A 24,800-nucleotide genomic window follows, 5' to 3' on the forward strand; every position below is an offset into this window, starting at 1 on the left:
GAAAATGTAAATGCCAGTCTTTAATATTGATTCATTTTTATAATGAAATTAAGCCAATTCTAAATATACAATTGCCATTTTAATCATCTGGAAAAATAATACAAATCCCCACCCACCAGACTTCTAAATGTCCTTCTAAATGTCCTGAAACTGTAAGGTTTCAGGACATTTGGATATGAGGGCTGATCATGACTGTCAAGGTGAATGCCTCAACCTCCCTCAAATGGCTCAATGCACATCCCTCCTGAAGCTGCAGCCTCTGTCAGAGAAAATAACTTTTCCAAAGAGATAAGCACTATTTTTGATTTAGGGTATAAATGGGACTAAGATTCACTAGGGAATCCTAAGGATAAACCTATGAGTCTTAGCCAAGTGTAAATGGTCCCCAATCAATAATTATGGTTCATGAAAATATATTAGGCTAGCCTCTTGGATCCTAAGAATATTTTGGTTTTCTCGATGATATTAACTGGTTAAAGAAAGCATTAAAAGATATGGCTTTTGAAGTACTTCACCACTGCAGGGGAAGAAACTACATTTGTTTTAAAAACATGAGACAACTTAGTGTATGAACATCATGCAGATTTTAAATTACTGAAAATAAGTTTAGCTCTCCTTAAACAATGGAACCAAACTGAGATTATGCCATAAAGCCACCAGAACAAGAGTGTAGGAACTGCAAAATGCAGATTCCTTATTATATACACAGTAGAGATTAAGGTAAGTAGGCTGGACAGAGTGCTAAAGGCAATGGAAATAACATACAGAAAAGGGGAAAAATACCCTAAGAAAGGACACTTTAAACAAATATTTTCATTTCTTCTATTATGACCTATAGGGGTAAAAAAGGAAACCTTGTAAATAAGGTCATTTTTTCTCAGGACCTTAGAGAGTCTAGAAGACAATTTCAGATAAAGTATTGAAGTAAGCACCCAATGAAAGATGCGATGCTTAGAACTGAGAGGTACAAGCCCAGAGGTTCTGTATATGAAGACCTCAAATAATCTGAGCACCTAATTACGTGCAGCTTTAAGCAATGATCTGACACCATAGCCTAAGGTTGAGGGAGGGAAGCAGACATTACTAAAGCTCAGCTGGTACTAACAAATTCAGTAATAAACTCTTCCTTCTTTGAACAGTTATCAGCCTATCTCAGCAAGAAGACACATGTCAGTTCTGATTTCCCACATTATACTTTATCAATAAAATTTTAATTTGCTAAATATTACAACCAATATATCCAACAGTCACCAGTGGAATAAGTTGTTTCATGCTATGAAGAATGCACAAAGCACCACCTAGTGGCAGGCAGCTCCAACAAATGGAGGCACAAGATTCTGCCACTGTAAAAAGGTAAAACAGCCTCCTACAGATCAAAGGAGACTTTTGTTGCAATTAACTAAAACCCTATGAGTTGGTTTGTTAGAGTTTTAATGTCTCTTTTTTAAAAATCCACCATAATTACCAACATCTATTTTTAAAAACTGAGGATAGGGAAAGTAGACAATCACCTTGTTGCCTCACATGAATATTTGGGGAAAATTATTGACACTGCTTTATTATTTAACAGCATTTTAAACTTAACTAAACTTTAATAAAGCCAGTATTTTTTTGTTTTTTAATCTTTTGGCCATGCCACACGGCTTGCGGGATCTTAGTTCCCCAGCCAGGGATTGAACCCAGGCCACGGCAATGAAAGCGCCAAGTCCTAAACAATGGACTGCCAGGGAGTTCCCTAAAACCAGTTATTATTAAAATGGCTATTTTAATAACATAATTAATATTTTAAACAAAAAAAATCCCTCTACTAAATAACTACTATTTCTTTGAACAATTAAGTGCTCATAATGGATTAACAGCACAGACGAAGTCACAAAACTGCCTGTCAGTGACTGACACCTTTCCAAAGTTCAAGACCTTTTTAGCTATGTTCTTTTAAAAGCAAGAGAGCTAAAGCTTGTGGTTGAGGCTCATATCTGTTTCAATACTACTGTGCAGCCACATTGGGAACTTTCTAATAGGCTTACAACACCTGAAAATAAGAATAACCACCAAAGTAAGCACCTACTTGAAAGTATAGTACAATAAAGGCTAGGGGGGAAAGCTGACGGAAGCTATAGGAGAGGAAAAGGCTATCCTGCTAAGAATACTAAAAATTTTATCTTCTTTAAAAATACCTATTTGAATTAAGAACACGGAAGGGATATACCCATTGCTAAGGGCAGACGGCCTAATAGCAATAAAGAGCTAGAACTTTATTTTGCTTAGACTGGATGTTGTGTGGCCTAGTGGAAAGAAATTTTTAAATCTGATAAAACTTGTTTTTAAGTCCTGGCTCATTTCAAAACTATAAGATTTGGGGCAAATTACTTAACCCCTTAGTCTCACTTTGTACAAATGTAGCTAATAAACTTTGCAAGGTTAATGTGAAAATAAGATATATGTAAAAAGTCTAGCACATAGGATGTGTTCAATAGAGTATTTTTCAGCCATCACAGTGAATGATCAAATGGAAAATGACAGTGAATGATCAAATGGAAAATCAATACTGTTATGAGAGAATTAAACTCATGATAATTAACACATTTCCTACCACAACCCTGGCTGGCTTCGGAAATCCCTTAACCACCACTCCCCCAATTTAGTTCGGTTTGCTTCTGTGCTATCACAGCACACCCCCAACCCCTTGATAGCATGTATCATAATGTACAATAAGAGCTTGTTTTTCTGTCTCACCCTACATGATAAGCTCTGGGGAGACAAGGACCATATCTATTTTTTAACTTATTCACTACATTATTCTCAAAGCCTGGTACATAGCCAGCAATATACATTATTGGTTAAGTATATGGGCTTGAAGTAGCAGACAGACCCAAATGAAAATCCCAGGTCTATCTCTATATACTATGTAGTTTGGGAAGTATCAAGCTCTCTAAGTCCATTTTCTCATGTGTAAAATGGAAATGGCAACAATGCCTTCTTGCCGTGTTGTCAGGAGGCTTAAATGAAATAAGTGTGTAGTTCTTAGAATACTTAGAATACTTAGAATACCATTTATTGGCACTCAATAAATGGTAGCTATTATTAATAATAAATAGTTGTTTAACAAACATACAAATATTAAGGACAGACTAGAAACAAAATACTCTATTAAACAGAGCAACCACAGCCAAGCGTGCTGATCAATGGATTAACTAAAACTAGAGGGAAAAGTCTGCTAGTAGAGTTCTCTCTTCCTGCTTTACACATTATCAGTGATTTAGATAAGGACCTAGAAGGTTCAGCATCTAATTTACACATGAAAAAGCTAGTAGATTATATATCAAACATAAACATTCAGAAACCTATGACAAGTTGAAATTCCTACACTTAGGTTTAAATAATTTAGTTATGTAGGAAGATGGGGAAAGCCTGACAGAAGACCAATACTTATAAAAAAGGAATTCTGATTTTTGTTAACTATAATCTACGTAAAAGAGAAATTGAGTTGACATGACTGCTAAAAAGTATATCCAATCTTGGGCAATGCTGGTAGAAGGACAGTAAGAAGATTTAAAAAAAGAGAGAGCTATAGTATACATTGAGTCAACAATGTTTGGATTCTAGTATTCATTTCAAGTGTAGGAGACACACTGATACACCGAAATAAACCTAGGAAAAAATAATCAGGATGATGAGGATGTCTGAAAGTTAGCCCAAACAGTTGAAAACTTAGGGAAGATTTTAGGTGAACCATCCAAGTAGGCTTCAAATGTTTGAAGGACTGTCTTGCGTAAAGGGAAAGGAACAAATATTTGTCATATGCCTACTCTATACCAAGTGTTTTCCAAATCATTATTTAGTCTTCATCACAATGCTATGAGGTAGTATTATTTTGAAGTTAGTTTTAAAACAGGAGAGAAAATAAACACTGAACATATATAGAATGAAATGAAAATCAAGACGTGGAAAAAATTATGCAGATGTCCATCAACAGCAGAAGGATAAACTGTGGAATATTCATAGAATTAAGTATTAGATAGCAAAGAGAGTAAAATGAAGTACAACTATATACAAGAACATAGAGGAATCTTGTAAACATAATGTAAAGCCAAAACAACAGACAAAATAGCTCCCATACACACATGATCCTATTTTCTGAAATTCAGAACACAACCAGTCCCTTCAGTAAAAAGTCAGGATTATGTCTGGGGTGAGGAGAAGGCAACTGGGGTAGTGTTGGGATGAGAAAGGAGCACAGAAAAAAAAAAGAAAAAAAGAAAGGGGGCTTCTAATGTACTGGTGGGGCTTCTAATGTACTGGTTACACAGATATGGTAACTTCGTGAAATTTTCCTTTTGTGGTAAATGGGCTCTCAAAATTCTTCCAACTCTGAATTACAAATAGAATTCCATGTCACACTTGCCAACGGAAAAGGGAGAGTGAGAGCCTTTTATACTTTATACCAAACATTAATAAACATTATATAACATGAAATGAGACGTATCTAACCCTACTTGGGGGCAGTAAGCTACCAGTTTCAATATTACTAAACCTTCTAAGAATATGAACATGAAGAATACAAAGTTTAAGCTAATTATCCTAAGTTTATTCACCCAGCTAATTTTTTTTTTTTTTTTGGCCATGCTGCGAGGCTTGTGGGATCCTTGGTCCCGGTAGCAGAGATTGAACCCGTGCCCCCCTGCAGTGGAAGTGCTTAGCACTAACCACTGGACCACCAGGGAATTCCCACCCAGCTATTTTAAATGTTACTTTGTAACCTTGGTCAAGTAACAAGTTCTTGAGGCTTCTTTGACTTTCCTTTTTTCTTTCTTTTTTTTTTTAAAGATTTTTTTGATGTGGACCATTTTTAAAGCCTTTATTGAATTTGTTACAATATTGCCTCTATTTTATGTTTTGGTTTTTTGGCCCCAAGGCATGTGGGATCTTAGCTCCCCAACCAGGGAGGAACCCACAGCCCCTGCATTGGAAGGCGAAGTCTTAACCACTGGACTGCCAGGGAAATCCCTTCTTTGACTTTCTTAAGAATATGTTAGCTATGTTTCTTAGAATGTGTTACTTCCTTCCTCTCTTCTGAGAGATAACCAGAATCCCAAATCATCAAATCTTTAGTCATTCACCTACTATGACCACTTCCACTCCCAGTAAGTCCAATATACCAGACAGACAAAAGCAGGCCAAACTTACCAATGACTAGCTGCAGCTTTGGTCCCAAACTCCTATGTGGTCTACGACTCCAGTGTTCTTGTTTGAAATATTCCCATCATCTAGCCTAACATCTAGCATCTAGACTAAAAAGCAGGCCAGATCAGCTCCTGTTCCTCTCCCAAAACTTGCACCCTGATCTGGACCTGTAAAGTTTACCAATCTAATGGTGACAAAATGCAAGAAATGTAAACTCAGGTTAAAACAAAAAAATTCTTAAGGCTAAAAGCAGAATTTGCCCACGGTGACTACTCCATTCTACGTCCTCCACTAAAACTACCCTGGTTTCTCCCAAGCCATTTATCAGTTACATAAAAAGGAAGAGAGAAAACAACCTGAGGCTATTCATAAGGATTAATATCATAAGCAGAGGAGTCTGAATGACTCGATTTGAATCCCATCTCTGATAGTTGCATGATATTAAGCAAGTTATTAAGTACGTATCTCCAGGGCTCAGCTTCCTCTACAAAACCCTCATAGGGTTGTGAAGATTACATGAGATAATGTCCACTGAGTACACAGCATAGTGTCTGGAACACTTTATTGACCAATAATTAGCTGTTATATCATAGAAATGATACTCTAAAGAAAAAGGAAACCAAAGAGAAATGCCAGAAGTCCAAGAGTGAATTCTAGAGTTGTTTTACTTTACCTCTTAAGATATTTTTCCAGTCTAGTATATCATGATCTACTTATATCTTTGGAGTCACATTTGTTCTTAACTCAAAAATGGGTATAGTTAAATATACAGAACAAGAACACAGCTTAAGTCATTGATTTTAATTATATTGTAAAGTAGTTGCTGAACTCTTCTTTTCCAAAATAATCTTATGATGAAAAACCAAGGGTCAAGTTGAAGCAAGGCTGGGGGACTTGATGCCCTACATGTTTAGGGCTTCCCACTTGCTCCCCAAAGGCATTCCTTGAAGTACAGATGTCTGAACCTCCTGAAAGATCACTTCCAAATCCCAAATTATACTAAAATATTAAATACTAAAATACCACTCTTCTTTTTTCATGTAACTTTAAAATGAAAATTACTGATTTACTATTCTTTAATAAAGTGTTAAGGAAACAAAGGACATTTTTAAAAAGTAATGATGCTTACCAACTATACATAAACAGATTTCATTTCCCAACATCTTCCGTAATTCTTTGACCCAGTTTTTAACCTGTGTACACAAAAGAGTAAATATTAAAACAAATCCTGTAACAATGACTACCATTACAACACTCCAAAACTCAACACTGTCAAAATACCTCAAAATTTTGTCAAACAGTCCATGTGTTTAGTTGTTACTAGGAATGATTCACTGTAGGATCATTTATATCGCAAACCACACACACAGACAAACATCCAATGGAAAGATTTCTCTCTATATCTACACATAAGAATAAACACAAGCATCTCTAATTACAGACTTTCATAACTGCCCATAAATCCAAGCAAAGCTGTTCACCAAAGCAAAAGCATGTCAATTCCAGCCTCTGATAATAGATGCTTATAGAGAATCACTTTGGACTTAAGAAAACATGGGCTTAATTAAAAATCTTTTGTAACCCAACTGGGTCACAAATAGAGGGCATAGGAGCTTCTGTGTCACACATTTAAAGGAAAACAAAATGTATATAGGTACCAAAAAGAGTAAAATAAAATTTCATCCTTTGGCGTAGGATAGGTTTCTTCAAGTTCAGCGCTACTGATATTTTGGCTCAGATAGTTCTTTGTTGTGAGGGACTGTCCTGTGCAATGTATGATGCTTAGCAGTATCCCTGGCTTCCTACCCACTAGATACCAGTTCCATCCTCCAGATGGGACAATCAAAGATGTCTCTAGACATTGCTGCCCCCTGGTGGAGAGCCCCTGGTGCACAATGACTCCAGTGGCAAACTGATTCTTCACTACGGATGGAGCAGAGCAGCAAGCACCGTGGGGAGTAAACTGAAATTAGGTTTTTTTTTTTTTTTTTAAATGCTGGGCTTCCTTCCTTCCTTTCTTTCTTTCCCTCTCTCTCTCTTTTGCTGTGTCGGGTCTCAGTTGTGGCACACAGGCTCTTTGTTGCAGTGCGTGGGCTGTCTAGTTGTGGTGCGTGGGCTCCAGAGTGTGCGGGCTCAGTAGTTACAGCGCTCGGGCTTAGCTGCCCCGCGGCATGTGGGATCTTAGTTCCCTGACCAGGGACTGAACCCACGTCCCCTGCATTAAAAGGTGGATTCTTAACCACTGGACCACCAGGCAAGTCCCTGAAATTAAGCAATCTTTTGAACTCATGATTTTAAATATATTGATTACCATAAAACAGGATAAAGAACCAACTTGGGATACCTACTTTCATTTTTGTGTAATGGAATTTAGTACGTATGTAATCAAATGACACAGAACTTATATACCTTCCTAAAAAAATACACACACATCTACAAATAACAAAAATTACATTAGATATGTGTGATAAGCATTTACTGTGCATATGTTCCTATGCACAAAGTAACAGTGTCACACGCCTATTCTCTGCAAGAATGCAAAGGAACTGTAGTAAACACAAAATCTGTATAAAAACAAAGGTAATCAACAATTTATAATAGCACTGAACTACACTTTTCTTAGTACAGTCCCATCTTTTTGTTTCACTCACATATATGTATAACATGTTCAGAGAAGCATTTAACTTCCACCCTTAGTTGATTTCATATAAGAAAAATCTGACAGTACTGGTATAAAATGTACATCCTCATCACTTCAAAGGAAACATGCCAGAATCCAATTATGTTATTACCCTACTCCCTGTACATATAGTATCAAGACCTACTAAATCTAACCAATTTTTTAAAAATTTGTTATTCATCTGCAATCAGATCCCCCTCCACAGGCATCCTATTCATTACCCCCATACACTCTGTAATGAGTTAAAGATGGTCACCAATTCTTTGCCAAGAGTATTTCCTCTCTCTTTGACTCTGGGCTAGCCTTGTAACTTGCTTTGACCAAGAGAATGTGGCAGAACTAATGCCATGCCAATTCCAGACTAAAGCCTTAGGAAGGTCAGGCAGCTACACTCTTGGGATCCAGCTGTCACATAAGAAGCTTTGGCTGGAATATGGAATAATGAGAGCATGTGGAGAGAGTACTGGAGAATGAGACACCAAATGGAGTGAGAGGCCATGTGGAGGAAAACCAGGCCCTCTTGGATCCAGGTTCCCACCCAGCCAAACCCCCAGTTCAATGCAGCTGCATGACTGACTCCACTGACACCACATGGAGCAGAGGACTTGCCCAGTCAACCCTTAAAACACCACGAGAAATAATATTTCATTGTTTTAAGTCACCAAATTTTGGGGGTTTTGTTATACAGCCAGAGACAACTAGTTACTTTTCAACCTAATAGACTCCACCTTCTTTTAAGCAATAAAATACTTAAATCATTTCTTTTTATGCCAAAAAGGCAGGGAGGGATAACAAACAGCACCCCACATATATATCTTTTTTAAATGTCATTAAATCTGAAAGCTACCTATTGCTTCATTTTTCTACTCCTTGGACTAAGTTTTTCCACATGGCATTAATAATCCAAGGGCTAACTTATACATCTGCTTCATCAGTTAAATACTAGGCAATAAAATAAAAATAAAAAACTAAAAAGGCAAGTAATTTCAACAAGTACAAACCTGTAACTCAAGGCAAGAAAAGTCTCTACCTTGGAAATTACCCCCTTTAGTTAAACATCCTTGACAAAGTTATTCCAAGAAGGGCTTTCAAAGAAAAGGTCAAATAAGTAACTAGTCACAATCCTAATTGTGATGAGAATTCAGAGGTAAGTTTAATGGTCACTCATTTTTGGTCCCAAACAACTATAAAAATTCTTTATTTTTGGTGAATGTTTAAAGAGGGGTTAAAAAAAATGGAGGAGCTTTAAAATGAACACTACCTAGATTGTCCTTTTAAAATTTATATTATATCCTCCAGGAAATTTAGTGAGAAGAAAGAGCTTAAACTTGATTTAGTTCTTCGTTTTCCTCCCCACAATTATGGAACCTGCCCATGCATCCATACCAAGTTATCAGGTGGCCAGTGTGTATGGAACCAAAAAAATGTATGTGATTTTTCTTTAATAGGGAGAAAAAAAGCCTCTATATTTTTCTGAAGCTTTACTTCAGATTATTTCCCTTTCCTAATACCTGAGAAAGCCATGTAATAAACTATTAATAAATGATATCCATATTGTTAACATGAATTAAATACTCCATTAAAAAAATGAGTGGTCATCATTTATGCACAAACTGTACTTTACCTTTAAAGCCAAGGCTAATCACATTAGTACACAAAAGATGTTAATGCAGACTTGAAAAAATCAGTGTTGTTCTATTAAGTCATCTACCCATAAGTAAACAGAATACCTTCTGAAACGAATCTTCATCTGTTATATCATAAACTAAAATAGCTCCATTTGAATCTCTGTAGTAAATTGGACCCAATGCATGGAATCTTTCTTGACCTGCTGTATCCTAAATAAAGCAATAAACTCTTATTAGATCAGAAGAAAAAATACATCTGTTATTGTAACTACAGTGAACTTTTGTTTAATTGGAAAGTGGGGTATAAATTTATAGATAACCCCAAAACACTGTTAAAAGAAACAAAACAGGTTACAAATAAAATTTTTAAGTCAAGTTATAATCAATATTTAATGTTTTACTGTTATATAAAGATTACTTCTCCCCTCCCCAACCTTCCTCTTCCTCAGCAATCTTCCCACCCTCACTAAAAAACCATTTCAGTTGCCAAAGGGTCAGAATGGGCCACAATGGCATTATAAGCCAGGAACAGGCCTTGCACTAAATTTAGGTTCTCCCCAGAGAGAGGAGACAAGGAGAAAGAGCATGCACCAGGACCACCTGCCAACAGGTACACTACTGCATTATCCTTGCCCTACTCTCCACTGGCTATTCCCTTGGAGGATTAGAATATGGAGATGGGGGAAAAAAGGCCAGGCAGGCTGTCCACCCCTTTCTCTGACATGGAATCCCTCTGAGTTGACCCTTCTCCAGCTAAAATGTTATGATAGAACTATTCATGTATACAATTGTATGCAAGATAAAATTCTTAGCCAGATTTTAGAAAAAAATGTTTATTTAAAAAAGGTTTTGTGGCTTCCCTGGTGGCGCAGTGGTTGAGAGTCCGCCTGCCGATGCAGGGGATGTGGGTTTGTGCCCCAGTCCGGGAAGATCCCACATGCCGTGGAGCGGCTGGGCCCGTGAGCCATGGCCGCTGAGCCTGCGCATCCGGAGCCTGTGCTCCGCAACGGGAGAGGCCCCAACAGTGAGAGGCCCACGTACCGCAAAAAAAAAAAAAAAAAAGTTTTTGGCTAAACTTCAGTTAACTAAAATAAATCCAGAAAATTTTGAGCCAATTAGTTATGAGAGAACCAGGAATAGGTACTCTAGGCCTTCACTCATACAGTTGAAAAGGTTAACTTACCCATATAGCAAGATTTACTCTTTTCCCACCAATATTTAACTTCTTTGTTAAGAATGATGCCTAAGAAAAGGGAGATATACATTAAACAATGTTTCACATAAAATAACATTTTTTATTTCCAAAGCTACAGATGAATGAATCATATCAATATGAAATAAGTTATCTGGGAGAAAAAGTAATCGCTGAGTTTTTATTAATGATTAAACATTATTTCCACTGAAGACAGAACATTATTTTTACTCTAATCTAAGAAAAAGATATTTTGTTTTATGAATACAAGTTACGAAAAGTACAAAAAAATGGGTAAATATGTTTTCTTAGTTTTTCCTCATTACAGCATTTTCTTCGCATTTAATTTGATGCCACCTACCTACTCATTATAGAAAGCGTCTAAGAGACTTCTAAGATGAGATAAAAGAAATGTTTACTGATAGTTAACTGTATGAATACCATTATTATTGGAAATTTTCCTGCAATTATTTTATAATTCAATTATTTAAACTATATCTAATAATTGCCCTAGGTACTAATGTCACAGAAATGAAAGGAAATGGTTCCAGCTTTCAAGGAGCTTATAGTCCACTGCAGAAACTAAAATATAAAGAGAATTAAAATACCATGTGATAATCGTTAAAATGGACGGTCTTGCCAAGTATACTATAGGAAAATGCTGAGGAAGGGAGTGTAAAGCCTGCTTGGATAAGTCACAGAAGGCTTCAGAAAGAAGGTAATGATCTCCCCTTTAGGAGAAGTAGTAGGAGAAAGAAGGTAATGATCTCCCCTTTAGGAGTAGTGGGGGTTTTTCCTGACAGATGGGTGAAGCCACCGAAGCCTGAAACACATAACTCCCCACCCTATGGGAAACTCCAAGTTGGTCTGGTGGACGCTAGAGATGAGACTACAAAGATAGGAAAAGGTTGAATTAATCGAAAAAAAAGTCCTGACTCCATATCTAAGCCTATGGACTTTACCTTGTGGGTCTCAATAAAACGTGTTCCAAGACACTAGACAAGTTTTTTGTTTTTTAATGTATACTACAGTCAGGTATATTTGGGGACTGCTGTATATTGCTCTATATCCCCTTTGTGCATTCACAGTACCTATTAGCACACTAAAATTCTGCCAAAAGGAAGGCTGACTAACTGCATTTATACAAGCATTTCCCAAACTCATTTGACTTCTTTTTCCCTAAAAAAACACCTAACTCATCCAAAGGAGTGTTAGGAAATAATACTGTTGACAATGGATAATCAATGAAGGGTTTCTAAGCAGTGAGGACATATAAGATCTATATTTTAAGAGAATGAGTACGATAGGAAGAAAGAACAGGACTAGACCTGGAAGACAGGAGTCTATTTTAAAGTTGGAAAGAAAAACATAAGGGGCCTGAGCTAAGTGCATGAGGATAGAAAAGAGAAAAATGAATCAAGTAATTGAAGAGGGAATATAATCAGAAAACAGAGTCAGTTGACCTGTTTAAAAAAGGAACAAAGAGCCAACTTCAAAGCTATGCAAAGACAGTCACATTTAAGTGTATATATATAGAAGAAAGTGCAGAGATGGAAAGTAAAACAGATAAAAGGCTAGGATGGTGAATTATTACTGAAGGAGAAGGAACCTAGATTTCAGGAAGGACTTTATGCTGTATGTATACCAAGGAAAATTAAAACTAAGAAAAGGCCACCAGATTTAGTGATTAACTAAGGAATCTACAGAGACACAAATGGCAGAGCTGAGATCAAATCCAGCAATGTCTGCCTTCAAAGCCCAAGCTACACTCAAGATATTTTATTAAATAAAACACAGGTTAGGGGCCTTCCCTGGTGGCGCAGTGGTTAAGAATCCGCTTGCTAATGCAGGGGACACAGGTTCGAGCCCTGGTCCAGGAAAATCCCACATGCCGCGAAGCAACTAAGCCCGTGCGCTACAGCTACTGAGCCTGCGCTCTAGAGCCCGTGAGCCACAACTACTGAAGCCCACGTGCCACAACTACTGAAGCCCGCGTGCCTAAAGCATGTGCTCCCCAACAAGAGAAGTCACCCAATGAGAAGCCCATGCACCGCAACGAAGAGTAGCCCCCGCTCACGGCAACTAGAGAAAGCCCGCGTGCAATGAAGACCCAACGCAGCCAAAAAATAAGTAAATAAATAGAATAAATACATTTATTTTTTTAAAAAAACAAAACACAGGTTATATAGAAAAGGGTATGAAATAAATTCAATGACAAAGAAATAACTTGGAATATGAGAAGACCAAATACATGTTACGACAATAAATATGAATAAAGGACTATTTCCCACTCATAGCATAAGGGCGAAGAATATAAACTTTGAAGCAAAACTTTGGATTTGAATCTTAGCTTTGCCACTTATTAGCTGTATAACTTATTTGAATTCAACCATTTGTTCTGTTTCAATATCAATGTTATATAAAGAAACTCAAAACCTGACTCCTATCCTAATATTTAATAGGTAAGTAAACTTAAATGCCTCCCTCTCTTCTTTCAAACATATTTAAACTGATCTTCCCTCCAAAATCAGCTTTCCATTCCAACATTAGTATTTTGATCATATTCTCCAAGTCACTGAGGTTTAGAATCTTAGGAATATCATCACTGAATATTCTTCCTCCCCTGTCATCCCATATTCTAAAAAAACCTACCAAGCCTTGCTTTTATATTTCCTCTGGAGTTCTATGACTACCAGTCTCGTATTATGTCATAATATAAATACCTTTGGTCTCACCTCACACTCTGGTTCTCTGGTCTACATGCTAAATTATCTTCCCAAAGCCTCCATGATTAAAAACAAATAAAAAAAACATTATCATATCCATAGCTGAGCTCTCTAATAAGTTATCATTTTTAATAAGTATGCTTGAACTACATCCCTGCTGGCAGCTAATACCATAATAGCCTTTTTGTCATGAGTTTTGTGGGGATTTCTCAGCAGAGGGGAGTGAATTATAGCTGGTAAAGCTCCATCATTTTCTTTCTACTAGTCCCTCTGAAACTTACCATCACTCTCCCGTAAGTTCAGAGACACTGTTAAGTCTCTCCTAAGGAACTACGGATGTATAAAAACAATTTTATGGAAAGAGTGCTCATTACAGCGACGATTATTAAAAAAAAAAAGAAAAAAGGAAAGAAGAAAAAGACAATAACCTAAGTGTCCATCAATAGGCTATTTTTTAAAAATATACAAATATAGTCCATCCACACAGTGAGACACTACGCAGTCATTTCCACTACTATTGCTAACACTAGCTAACAGTTATTGAATGCTTACCTTCCACCAAGTACTGTGCTATGCACTTTTTAAAAAATCATTCATAAGCTTCTCCTTTATAAAAGTCAGGGAGCCCTAATCTACAAATAAAAGTCTCAAAGCCTATCTTTGTATCCAAGGACCTCCACCCTTTGTCCACATCTATCTTCCCAAGAAAGCTTCCAGTATTTCTCTACTTACTCAGAAACTTATATAGTCTATATTATACATTCCCTCCAATTCTGTTTGTTGATAAAATTCCTCTCTAATTTGGGTCTATTCTTTCTCTATCTGGATCTCACCTATCAAGACCAGTTCATGACCTACACCCTTCTTCCTTGAATTTTTAAGCTTTCTCATATGACCCAGACAACCCACAGTGAATTTCTCTATGCAGAAGAACTTTAGGGAACTTAATCTTGTAATATACAGCATATACCACCTTGTATTTTAAGTTAACTTTTCATGAGTATAAGTCTTCTGTTAACTAGAGTACATATTTTTATTTATTTAACATTTTCACAGTGCTTATAATGAAATGGGCAGTGTTCTAAAAGCTTTTCCATATTAATTCACTTCTCGTAACACTCTGTGATTAGATATAATTATTATCCAAATATTACAGATGTGGAAACAGAGACAAAGGAATGGTAAGTATATTGTCCAAGGTCACACAGCAAGTGACAGAGTAGGATTTGAAATGAAGGCAGTCTGGCTCCAGACATGACTCATAACCACTATGCTATGGTACCTCCCAGACTGAGATGTGAGCTAACACTTCTCTAATAGAGGGGACAGGAGGAACCATAGTGCTGCCCACAGCGGACTTGCAAATGTTGTTACCGTAGATAAACATATCCACAATGTGACTCGTATAACTCAATTTACATAAAAGATGTGTTCCTAAAAGTTTCCTTATAAACCAAATTATTTTAACTCAAATATGTGATGCATTAGTAAAGCACATTACCATAGGGTCCCCACTGTATCGTTTTCTTCCTTCATAACAAAAAACTTAAGTCCCACTCTATGGAAAGAGTCCTTCTGTAATACAAATCATCTCATTTTACATAAACCCTAAGTTTTTAATATTTTATAGATATTTTCTTAAAGAACAAACATCTGTTTTAAAAACAAAAACAATTATATTTGAGAATAAAGCTGCAAGATTTTATGTAACATCAAGACAGCAGCAAACGATCAAATGGTTGAAATCTGTTTTGGTCTTTTTTTCCTACTACCTCTATGACGCATACTTAATTTGGCCAGACTACTGAGATACCATTCATGGTTATATAATACTTACTCTGGGGCAGAGGTTCTTAATTCCGTTACATGGTAGTAAGAGTGGGAGGGAGGCATGATCATAGACTTCTTTGAGAATCTGATGAAAGCTATGAACCCACTCACTCTCAAGAAAACTGCTCATATGCACATATAAAATCTTTTCCCCACACTTTCCCAAGGGATTTATAAATCCCTGGCAATATCTCAGTGAAGAACCCCATCTAGAAAGAGCAGGGGACAGTGGCATAAACAACGTCAATTCAAAGGTTCTAGGAATACGGGAAGGAAAAAAAAAATAGTACATACTGTGTGCCACCATGCTTTGGCTTTCTCATTTATTCTTTGTAACAACCCTGTGAAGTAGGTAATTAGCCCTATTTACAGTTGTGAACCTGAGATTTAAGGAAATACAGTGACTCACCCAAGGTCAGCCAACTTAGTCAGGTCCTTCAGTGGGTGGAAGCCTGTCTGACTCCACAGTGCTTTTTCCATTGCACAACGCTGCCTATTCCAGAACATACACACATTCTTAACTTGGCACTCCTCCACTTGGACACTAAGTGTTCCTGGACACCAACTCATCTCCCAGAATATTCTCAGGGTAGGCACAAAGTAATGAGGATCAAAGTAATAGTACATTTCCCACCTTACTCCTCCAAACCCGGAGTTACAGCACCACTATTTCTTCTAATTCCAATGATTTCATCTTCCAAACTTTAGGGGTACTCACAGACTTAACAATCTCATCAGACATCTGTCATCTGCACCTGATGCTTATTTACCCAACATCTTAACTGAAATCACAGTGGATATTTTTTTAATCTCTATTAAAAAAATAAGATTATAGGAGAGATAAAATAAGAACAAAGTACATTTGCCAAATGAAAGTCTTTTCATAACTTGTTTCATCAATTTTTTTTGTCTGTTTTTGTTAGCCAGATCACTTGTTCTTGCTAATCACTGGCAAAGCAAAATACCTAATGCAGCACAGTAACTGATTGTGGACAAATACTTTCCTGTCTTTATCTAAGTTCAATAGACTTTCATTAATAATATGTGTGTTTAACTCTTCGAGGAAAACATAGGAAGAACAGTCTTTGACATAAACCACAGCAAGATCTTTTTTGATCCACCTCCTAGAGTAATGGAAATAAAAACAAAAATAAACAAATGGGACCTAATGAAACTTCAAAGCTTTCGCACAGCAAAGGAAACCATAAACAAGACGAAAAGACACCCCTCAGAATGGGAGAAAATATTTGCAAACGAATCAATGGACAAAGGATTAATATCCAAAATATATAAACAGCTCATGTAGCTCAATATTAAAGAAACAAACAGCGCTTCCCTGGTGGCGCAGTGGTTGAGAGTCCACCTGCCGATGCAGGGGACACGGGTTCGTGCCCCAGTCCAGGAGGATCCCACATGCCGCGGAGTGGCTGGGCCCGTGAGCCATGGCCGCTGAGCCTGCGCATCCGGAGCCTGTGCTCCGCAACGGGAGGGGCCCCAACAGTGAGAGGCCCGCGTACCGCAAGAAAAAAAAAGAAACAACGCAATCCAAAAATGGGCAGAAGACCTAAATAGACATTTCTCCAAAGAAGACGTACAGATGGCCAAGAAGCACATGAAAAGCTGCTCAACATCACTAATTATTAGATACATGCAAATCAAAACTACAATGAGGTATCACCTCATACCACTTAGAATGGGCATCATCAGAAAATCTACAAACAACAAATGCTGGAGAGGGTGTGGAGAAAGGGAACCCTCTTGCACTGTTGGTGGGAATGTAAATTGATACAGCCACTATGGAGAACAGTATGGAGGTTCCTTAAAAAACTAAAAATAGAACTACCATACGACCCAGCAATCCCACTACTGGGCATATACCATGAGAAAACCATGATTCAAAAAGACATATGTGCCCCAATGTTCATTGCAGCACTATTTACAATAGCCAGGTCCTGGAAGTAACCTAAGTGTCCATCAACAGACAAATGGATAAAGAAGATGTGGCACATATATACAATGGAATATTACTCAGCCCTAAAAAGGAACGAAATTGAGTCATTTGTTGAGACGTGGACGGATCTACAGACTGTCATACAGAGTGAAGTAACTCAGAAAGAGAAAAACAAATATCGTATATTAACGCATGTATCTGGAACCTAGAAAAGTGGTACAGATGAACCGGTTTGCAGGATGAGAGTTGAGACACAGCAATGTAGAGAAAAGATGTGTGGAAACCAAGGGGGGAAAGCGGCAGTGGGGTGGGGATGGTGGTGTGCTGAATTGGGCGATGGGGATTGACATGTATACACTGATGTGTATAAAATTGATGACTAGTAAGAACCTGCAGTATGAAAAATAATAATAATAATATGTGTGTATATAATTAAACAGTTATATTATTTTTGCTACAGTTACTAACATTGTTTCAGGCTTAAGTATTTAAAGTATCTATTGGGAGTTCCCTGGCAGTCCAGTGGTTAAAACTTGGCGCTTTCCCTGCCGTGGCCTGGGTTCAATCCCTGGTCAGGGAACTAAGATCCTGTGAGCAGGAAAAAAAAGTATCTATTAACTACTTTCAACTTAAGACATGGACATGAAAAGATTCAGCAAGATAATTCATAAAATTAGTCCTCTGTAGGAAGGCAATAAAAATTAGCTATCAAAAAACTAAGATGGGGGCTTCCCTGGTGGCGCAGTGGTTGAGAGTCCGCCTGCCGATGCAGGGGACACGGGTTCGTGCCCCGGTCTGGGAAGATCCCACATGCCCTGGAGCGGCTGGGCCCGTGAGCCATGGCCGCTGAGCCTGCGCTTCCGGAGCCTGTGCTCCACAACGGGAGAGCCCAAAACAGTGAGAGGCCCGCATACCGCAAAAAAAAAAAAAAAAAAAAACTAAGATGAATTGCTACAATGGCAAAATCACATTACAATATATAAACGTAACAAATCAACATATTGTACACCTTAAGTTTATACAATGTTATACTTCAAATATATTTTAATTAAAAAAAAAGAAAGAGGGCTTCCCTGCTGGCGCAGTGGTTGAGAGTCCGCCTGCCGATGCAGGGGACATGGGTTCGTGCCCCGGTCCGGGAAGATCCCACAGGCCGCGGAGCGGCTGGGCCCGTGAGCCATGGCCACTGAGCCTGCGCGTCCTGAGCCTGTGCTCCGCAACGGGAGAGGCCACAACAGTGAGAGGCCCGCGTACCGCAAAAAAAAGAAAAGAAAAGAAAAGAAAGAAAACCAAGCTGGGTGCTTGAATACTTCATTTCTTGTCCTTTGCTTCTAAAAAGAGGTATTATAATCAGTTTAGAGTCCAAGTAAATACTTTGAAAAGGAGAGTCAAAAAATCACTTCTAAGGACTGGCTCAAAACACAAAGCAGAAAACAGCAGTCAGATATAGAATATTTATATATTAGGAGTTCAAAGCCATAACTCAGAAAAACTCTTCTTAAAAAAAAATCATCCACCCTTCTATAGCCCACATACTCTAGTAAAAATACTAAGGGAAAAAGGAAGGATTTCAACTACTGTATTTTATGAAGATATTGTAATCAAACTGGCTGAATCAACACTAAAGTGGCTTCAAGAACTACTTAGAAGATACTTCAGACATTCAAAACATTAATCTTACAAATAAGGAAATTAAGATTCCTAGACCAGGGGACTGTGACACCAAGTATAAAACCAACTGCTAGAACCTGAATGCCAAGTGTTGCTCAGGAGGTTAAGGTGTATGGAAGAAAAAAAAAGTAGTTGACCTAGCTTAAGAAAAAACGGTACACCATTACTATATGTGGGACCTCAGAAATCTAATCCAAGTCTTAGTTTCCTCATTTGCCAAACTGTTAGCATACTATCTGTATTCCCAGCCAACTTTACAGCACTGCTTTGCTAATCAAATGACAGGCACCTACCCTAGACTTCAGGAGGCAGATAGGTGGAATTCCAGTTAGAATTCTAAAAGGGAAGATGATTTATGGTTCTGATTATAAAGAATGTTACTTTTACACAGGAGACTAGTTGAAAGTGATAGAAGACATTTAAATTAGAGTGCATAATCTTACAATAAGGGGAAAAAGAGGATTCAGCTAAAGAAAAGGAAGTGATCACCCAGGAGCACAAATATAGAGAGATAAACCAAAGACAATAGAAATGGCACAAGCATTTAAGAATAAAGAAGAAAGCTAACAGCTGGTTAAAGTACCTTACTCATCTTTATTTTATTTATTTATTTATTTTACTGGTGAATAAATAATTTTAATTACATATTAAATGTTAGAAAATGGAACTGAGGAGGGAATTCCTTATTTATATTAAAAGGTAAGTTACCAAAAATTCTATTCTTTTTTTTTTAACATCTTTATCGGACGTTACTCATCTTTATATTCCCGGGTTGGCACAATGTTTGACATGTAACAGACATGAAATAAACAATTCTTGAATTTGACTGCTTAGGTTCAGCAGCTAATTCCAGAGAAAAAGCAGTAAGCCCCTCACTCCAACTGTCTTTCTTGTCTCTGTCAAGTTTAACATAACCCCAAACCAATGAGAAAATCACATAAGAAAGCTTTGAGGACTCTACATAAGATTAAGTTTTCTTTGTAAGCAAGGTAAAGGATCTTGAGTTCTCAGAGAGCTCACCTACAACATTACTTCATAATTATCAGTAACCTAGGAGGACGTCTGCAAAAAGGGAGCAGTACTAAAACACCAAAGCATAGCAAATGTCACAATTTTCAAAACAGAAGTGACTTTCCATAAATGTTAATCCCACACAAAACTGTAGAATGGATAACAAATACATATGTATGCATAAAAATATAAAATGTAGCAGTCCCTCAGACCACATGCATTCTCAAAATAATTCATGTCAAATTAACCCCACTACCTTTTTGACTGGGTTACTATGAAAGAAACCAACACAAATTAAGCACCATCTATTCATCAAACAGCAAAGCAAACATTCCTTAAACAAACACTGTGCCAGGAGGTTTAAATACTATGGCTCTCTAATCCACATAAAAATCCTATGAGTGAGAGTCTCCCATTTCATGGATAAAGAGCCAGCTACAAACAGTAGAATAATCTGCCAAAATCATGACGGCTAAAAATCAGGAGCCAAAAATTCAAACTAACTTCAAAGTCCTGTCCCTTTCTACTACATCATATGGCCTCCTAATGCAGAAAAAACAATGTATCTTGTTCTTTTCCAAGCATTTGACAAAGTATCTCATGATATCCCCTATGGGCAAGATTGATGTAGCTAGGGCAAAAAAAGTTAGATTTGTAACGCTGGAGTAGCCATTTTCATTAAAGGCTTCTTGTCCAGTAGGTAGCAGCCCACAACAGTCAGTCTTGTTTCCTGTTTCTATTACCATTAATATGTATAACACTCCATTTATAACTGTTTCTCAGTCAAGAGGAAAGAGGACTGTGGCCTGTGCATGGTCTGGAAAAAGCTCCACCCTAAGATTCTGCATATTTAAAGAGAAATATACCTCTGGTCACGTGTCACTGGACTATAGTGAGACTTGTGAAGAGCTCTGTACTTGGCCCTCTCTCCCCTTTCTTTCAGAGTCTGTTAATGACTGATGAGAACACTGAAGACATTCTTACCAAATCTTCAAGTGACAAAGTTAAAATGAGTAGCTAATCCAGCAGTAGAGACCATGCCTTATTTTTCTTTGCATGTCCAGGACCCAACCTAGTGGCTGACCCACAGGAGCTCCATCAATGTTTCTTGAATTACAAAATCAAAATTCAAAAGGATATTAACAGACACTAACCACTGGAGCAAGTTTATCAAAGCCAACTTTAATAGATCAAATTCATTAGGGAAAAAAAGATTTAACTACAAAATCAAAGGAAAATGAACAAATGTAAAGTTTTTCTTTCTTCTTTCTTCTTCCCTCCCTCCCTCCCTCCCTCCCTCCCTTCCTTCCTCCCTCCCTCCCTCTGTCTCTTTTTTTCAGCAAATAAGTCTAAGACAGCAGGCCCAATATTAATCAATGGGACAGCTGCCCAAAAGCTCAAAGAATCTTTTCTGTAATACTTCAGTATTAGAAAAGGATTCTCCACAGGGGAGGTCATAGCCTGCACTTCTTTGCATAGATCAAACCACACTTGGAATCATTTCTACAGTTGAAGGCATCATATTTTAAGAAAAGTGGACAATGATTAGTGAAATGTCTAGAAGAGATGTCAAAATAGTGATATGATTTAGAACAATGTTATAGGAGATCCGCTAAAAGGAACCAGAGGTGTTTACCCAAAAGAAGACAAGACTCAAGGGGATGTAAGAGCCATCTTCAACTATCAGAAGGGATGCCATGTATGACTAAGATTCAGAGAGCAGGGAAAGAGATTTTGTCTCTAGACGCAGAAAAATGAATTGGAAAGTAGACCTGTCCAAAAATGAAATGTGCCACCTCAGGACATAGAGTTTTCCACCTTCTATAACAGTTCATCTCACCTCCAAGATGTTCAGACTAAAGTAGACAATCACTTGACTTAAATATTAAACAAAAGACTGAATTAGTGAACCATAAATTATCTTGGGTTCCTCTCAGTCTTTAAAATAGGAATGCATGAGAGTGTACTTTGCAAAGCATAAAATATTTTACAAAGATAGGTAGTAGGTAGTTCCGCTGACAAGAAAAAAGAGAAATTCTTCCCCTCATATCTCATGATGCATTAGCTCCTCTCCATCTGGAAATGAAAGGCATACAAGACTGTGTCTTATGGGTCTGATGGAAGTCAAATTTCTCTGAAAACATTATTTAAAAAGATGAAATGAACTGATATCTAAGAGAAGGAGGTTGAATATAATGCTGTTTCCATACATTGGTATGGAAAAATCCTCAATTCTGGAACATAGTCCAGATACCGTTTGTGATGACAGTTATATGCTATGCTTTTGATACTAGAGATCTACCATAACTTCATTCTCTCCTATGTATCAATAGATTTCAGTGGTTTCCTCTCAGATATTTAAAATCTTTAGCCAGCTTTTAGCTTCGAGGATGTTTTTGGAATGTATAATGAAAGTGTAATTTTTAGGTTGAAGGGCTAAATTATCTTTAAAAAAATTAAGAGCTCAGTTACAATGGTCTTCTCTTTTCTCTAAGGTCTGTAGCACAAAAGAAACCACTAAGGGGTGGTTTACCAATATCCAGAGATAGTGTGACTTATTGCTCAAAATCTGAAGTCATAACTACATTCAAATTTCAGCTTGGGCACCAAGACTTGTGGCAATAAGATAGCCAGCAAATTACTCAACTTAACCACACCTGTCTCATCACCTGTAAAATGAGGTTAATAAAACTATCCACCTCAAAGGCTGTCATAAGAACTAAAAGACAGAAGAAAAGTAAAATACTCATCACAGTAAGAACTAAGTGTTAGCTATTGTTATTACTTTACCTAAATGAATTTCTAAATTTCCAACTGAGCATAGGTATTTACCCTAAGAATTTCCTTGATCTCACTAATAACACTCAATTGTAATTATCAAAATTGTGTTAAGTGACCTTGTATAAGAATGTAGGGGAAAAATGCAGGTTCCTGACATTCACTTTTTCAGATAGTATGCTTTATATAGGAGTAAAAACAGAGGTGTAAAAATAGAACATGGAATCAGAACCAGAGCATCTTTGTAAATTCTAGACTCAGTGGTTTAATAATAGCATCAAACATCAAATGTCACAACAATCAGGAGACTGTGCATTCTATTAAATAGTGTCCATGTACTTACACACTACACAATCACTAATTAAGATCTATTGTGCAATTTAGGGTAATAATAACGATGGAGAACTTACACTGGACCAGCTCCTAAGTGCTTTTATGTATACCTGTCCTGACAACCCAATGAACTAGATACGATTATTATGGCCATTTTAACAGATGAAGAAACTTAGGCACAGACAGGTTAATTAACTTGGCCAAGATCACACAGCTAGTTTAAACGGATGGAGGTGCGATATGAACCTAGACAATCAGGCTCAAAAATTCATTAGACTTGACTGCCTCTGACTGAATTGATCAAGGCAGATTCGCTGTATATTTCTTCTAATACGTGAAAACTGATTTCTTTGGAAGAGGGGGAGACTCCAACGACCTCAAAGGCCTGACTTCACGCCCAATTAATTATTACATTTGAACACTTTTCTGACTAACAATCACGTATCTGCAGGTGAAAGCCGGCCCTACATTACAAGCAAAGAAAATAAATAGCAGCAGCAGCTAAGTTGTTAGTTTGAGGACCAACTGTTGGCCAGTATTCACATGACGTTTCCATGTGAATATGGGTCGACCCACATCGCCGAATATGTGACCCACAAGTCAGCAATGGAACTGCGTAACCCACACGGGCAAGCGGTCATTTCAAAAACCCTCCGGAGAGGAATGTCTTGCCAATCAGCACGTTACTCGAAGACAGGACAAAATGGAACTTGCACAAACACTTAGTCATCAGTAAGCGCTGAAGTTACAAATCACCTAGTTAGCAAAATCAAATCCGCAGCTAAATTCCTAATTCCGAAAGAAAGAAAAAGGGCTGACACTCGGTTGACTGACTGTAGGGTGAAGGCACCTAGGGCCCAAGCGGAAGCAAATCAAAGGGGAAACACTAGCGCACCGATGGGGATTCCACGACACGCGCTGCCACACTGGGGACTTTTCAGGGCCCTTCCACTCCCCTCCCAACAGCCTGTCCTTACGTGTCCAGGCTGCCCCGACCACGCGTGTTCCCAGGGCGAATTCGGAAAGGCAATCCGAACGCGGAGGTGATAGGCCTGAGATGTGAGAGCCCACACCCAGACGACGGTGTGGCAGCAAAGTCCTCAGAGCCCCGGAGGAGTAGGGGCCCCGAGGCGCCACCTCCCGCTCCCCGGGGCCCGCACCTGCAGAGTGGTGATGTGCTTGTCGTTGAACTTGTTTTCGCAGTAGCGCAGCACCAGCGACGTCTTTCCCACGCAGCCTTCCCCCAGCAGCACCACCTTGAACGAGTAGGCTCGCCCGGCCGCCGCCCCGCCGCCGCCGGCCGCAGCCATCCCGTCGCGTCCCCGCCGCCGGAGCCCTAGAGCCGCGCCGAGCTCTCCACAGCCGCCGCAGCGCCTTCACAGCCGCGGCCGGCGCAGCCCCTCCGCACCGGAGCTGCCAGCCCCGGGCGCCGTCTCCACTCCCGCCTCCGGGCGAGGCCTGGAAAGGCCGAGGGAAAGTCCGAGAATGAAGGGCCCCAGCCACCACGTCAGGCACCCGAGGAAAGGCGAACAGCACTCCCTCTCCGCCTCCCTCTAATGGCGTCTCCTTCCTCCTACGTCACACTTTCGGGTCACATGACCGCCGCGGCCCCTGGGACTCGGCCCAGGAGAACATGCCTGGACGTAGGCGGGGCTTCTGAGCCTCTTCCCGGGGGCGAGCTGGACGCGAGGGGACCACGTCTGGGCCGTCTCCCGCAGAGCTAGGCCGTCTGCGGGCCACTACCACTCTGCAGTTGGTGGGAACCTGCGGGAATAAGGAATGAATAATTAGAGGCAAGCCCAGCTCAGGTGGAATA

At 38.6% G+C, this 24,800-nt stretch overlaps 1 protein-coding gene across 1 annotated transcript in view; it reads right to left on the bottom strand.

Annotated features, from left to right (window-relative positions):
• RAB21 (RAB21, member RAS oncogene family) overlaps positions 1-24,545 on the bottom strand; it is a 34,554-nt gene extending 10,009 nt beyond the window's left edge. Inside the window, exons 1-4 of the mRNA XM_079938571.1 lie at positions 24,145-24,545; positions 10,676-10,735; positions 9,595-9,702; positions 6,314-6,377 (exon numbers count right to left, since the gene is read on the bottom strand). Coding sequence (XP_079794697.1) covers positions 6,314-6,377; positions 9,595-9,702; positions 10,676-10,735; positions 24,145-24,294 — 382 coding nt within the window. The 5' untranslated portion in view covers positions 24,295-24,545. The remainder of the gene's footprint in view (positions 1-6,313; positions 6,378-9,594; positions 9,703-10,675; positions 10,736-24,144) is intronic.
• Positions 24,546-24,800: the final 255 nt, after the last annotated feature.

This window comes from Stenella coeruleoalba (genome assembly GCF_951394435.1).
Source record: "Stenella coeruleoalba genome assembly, chromosome: 11".
Taxonomy (NCBI): domain Eukaryota; kingdom Metazoa; phylum Chordata; class Mammalia; order Artiodactyla; family Delphinidae; genus Stenella; species Stenella coeruleoalba.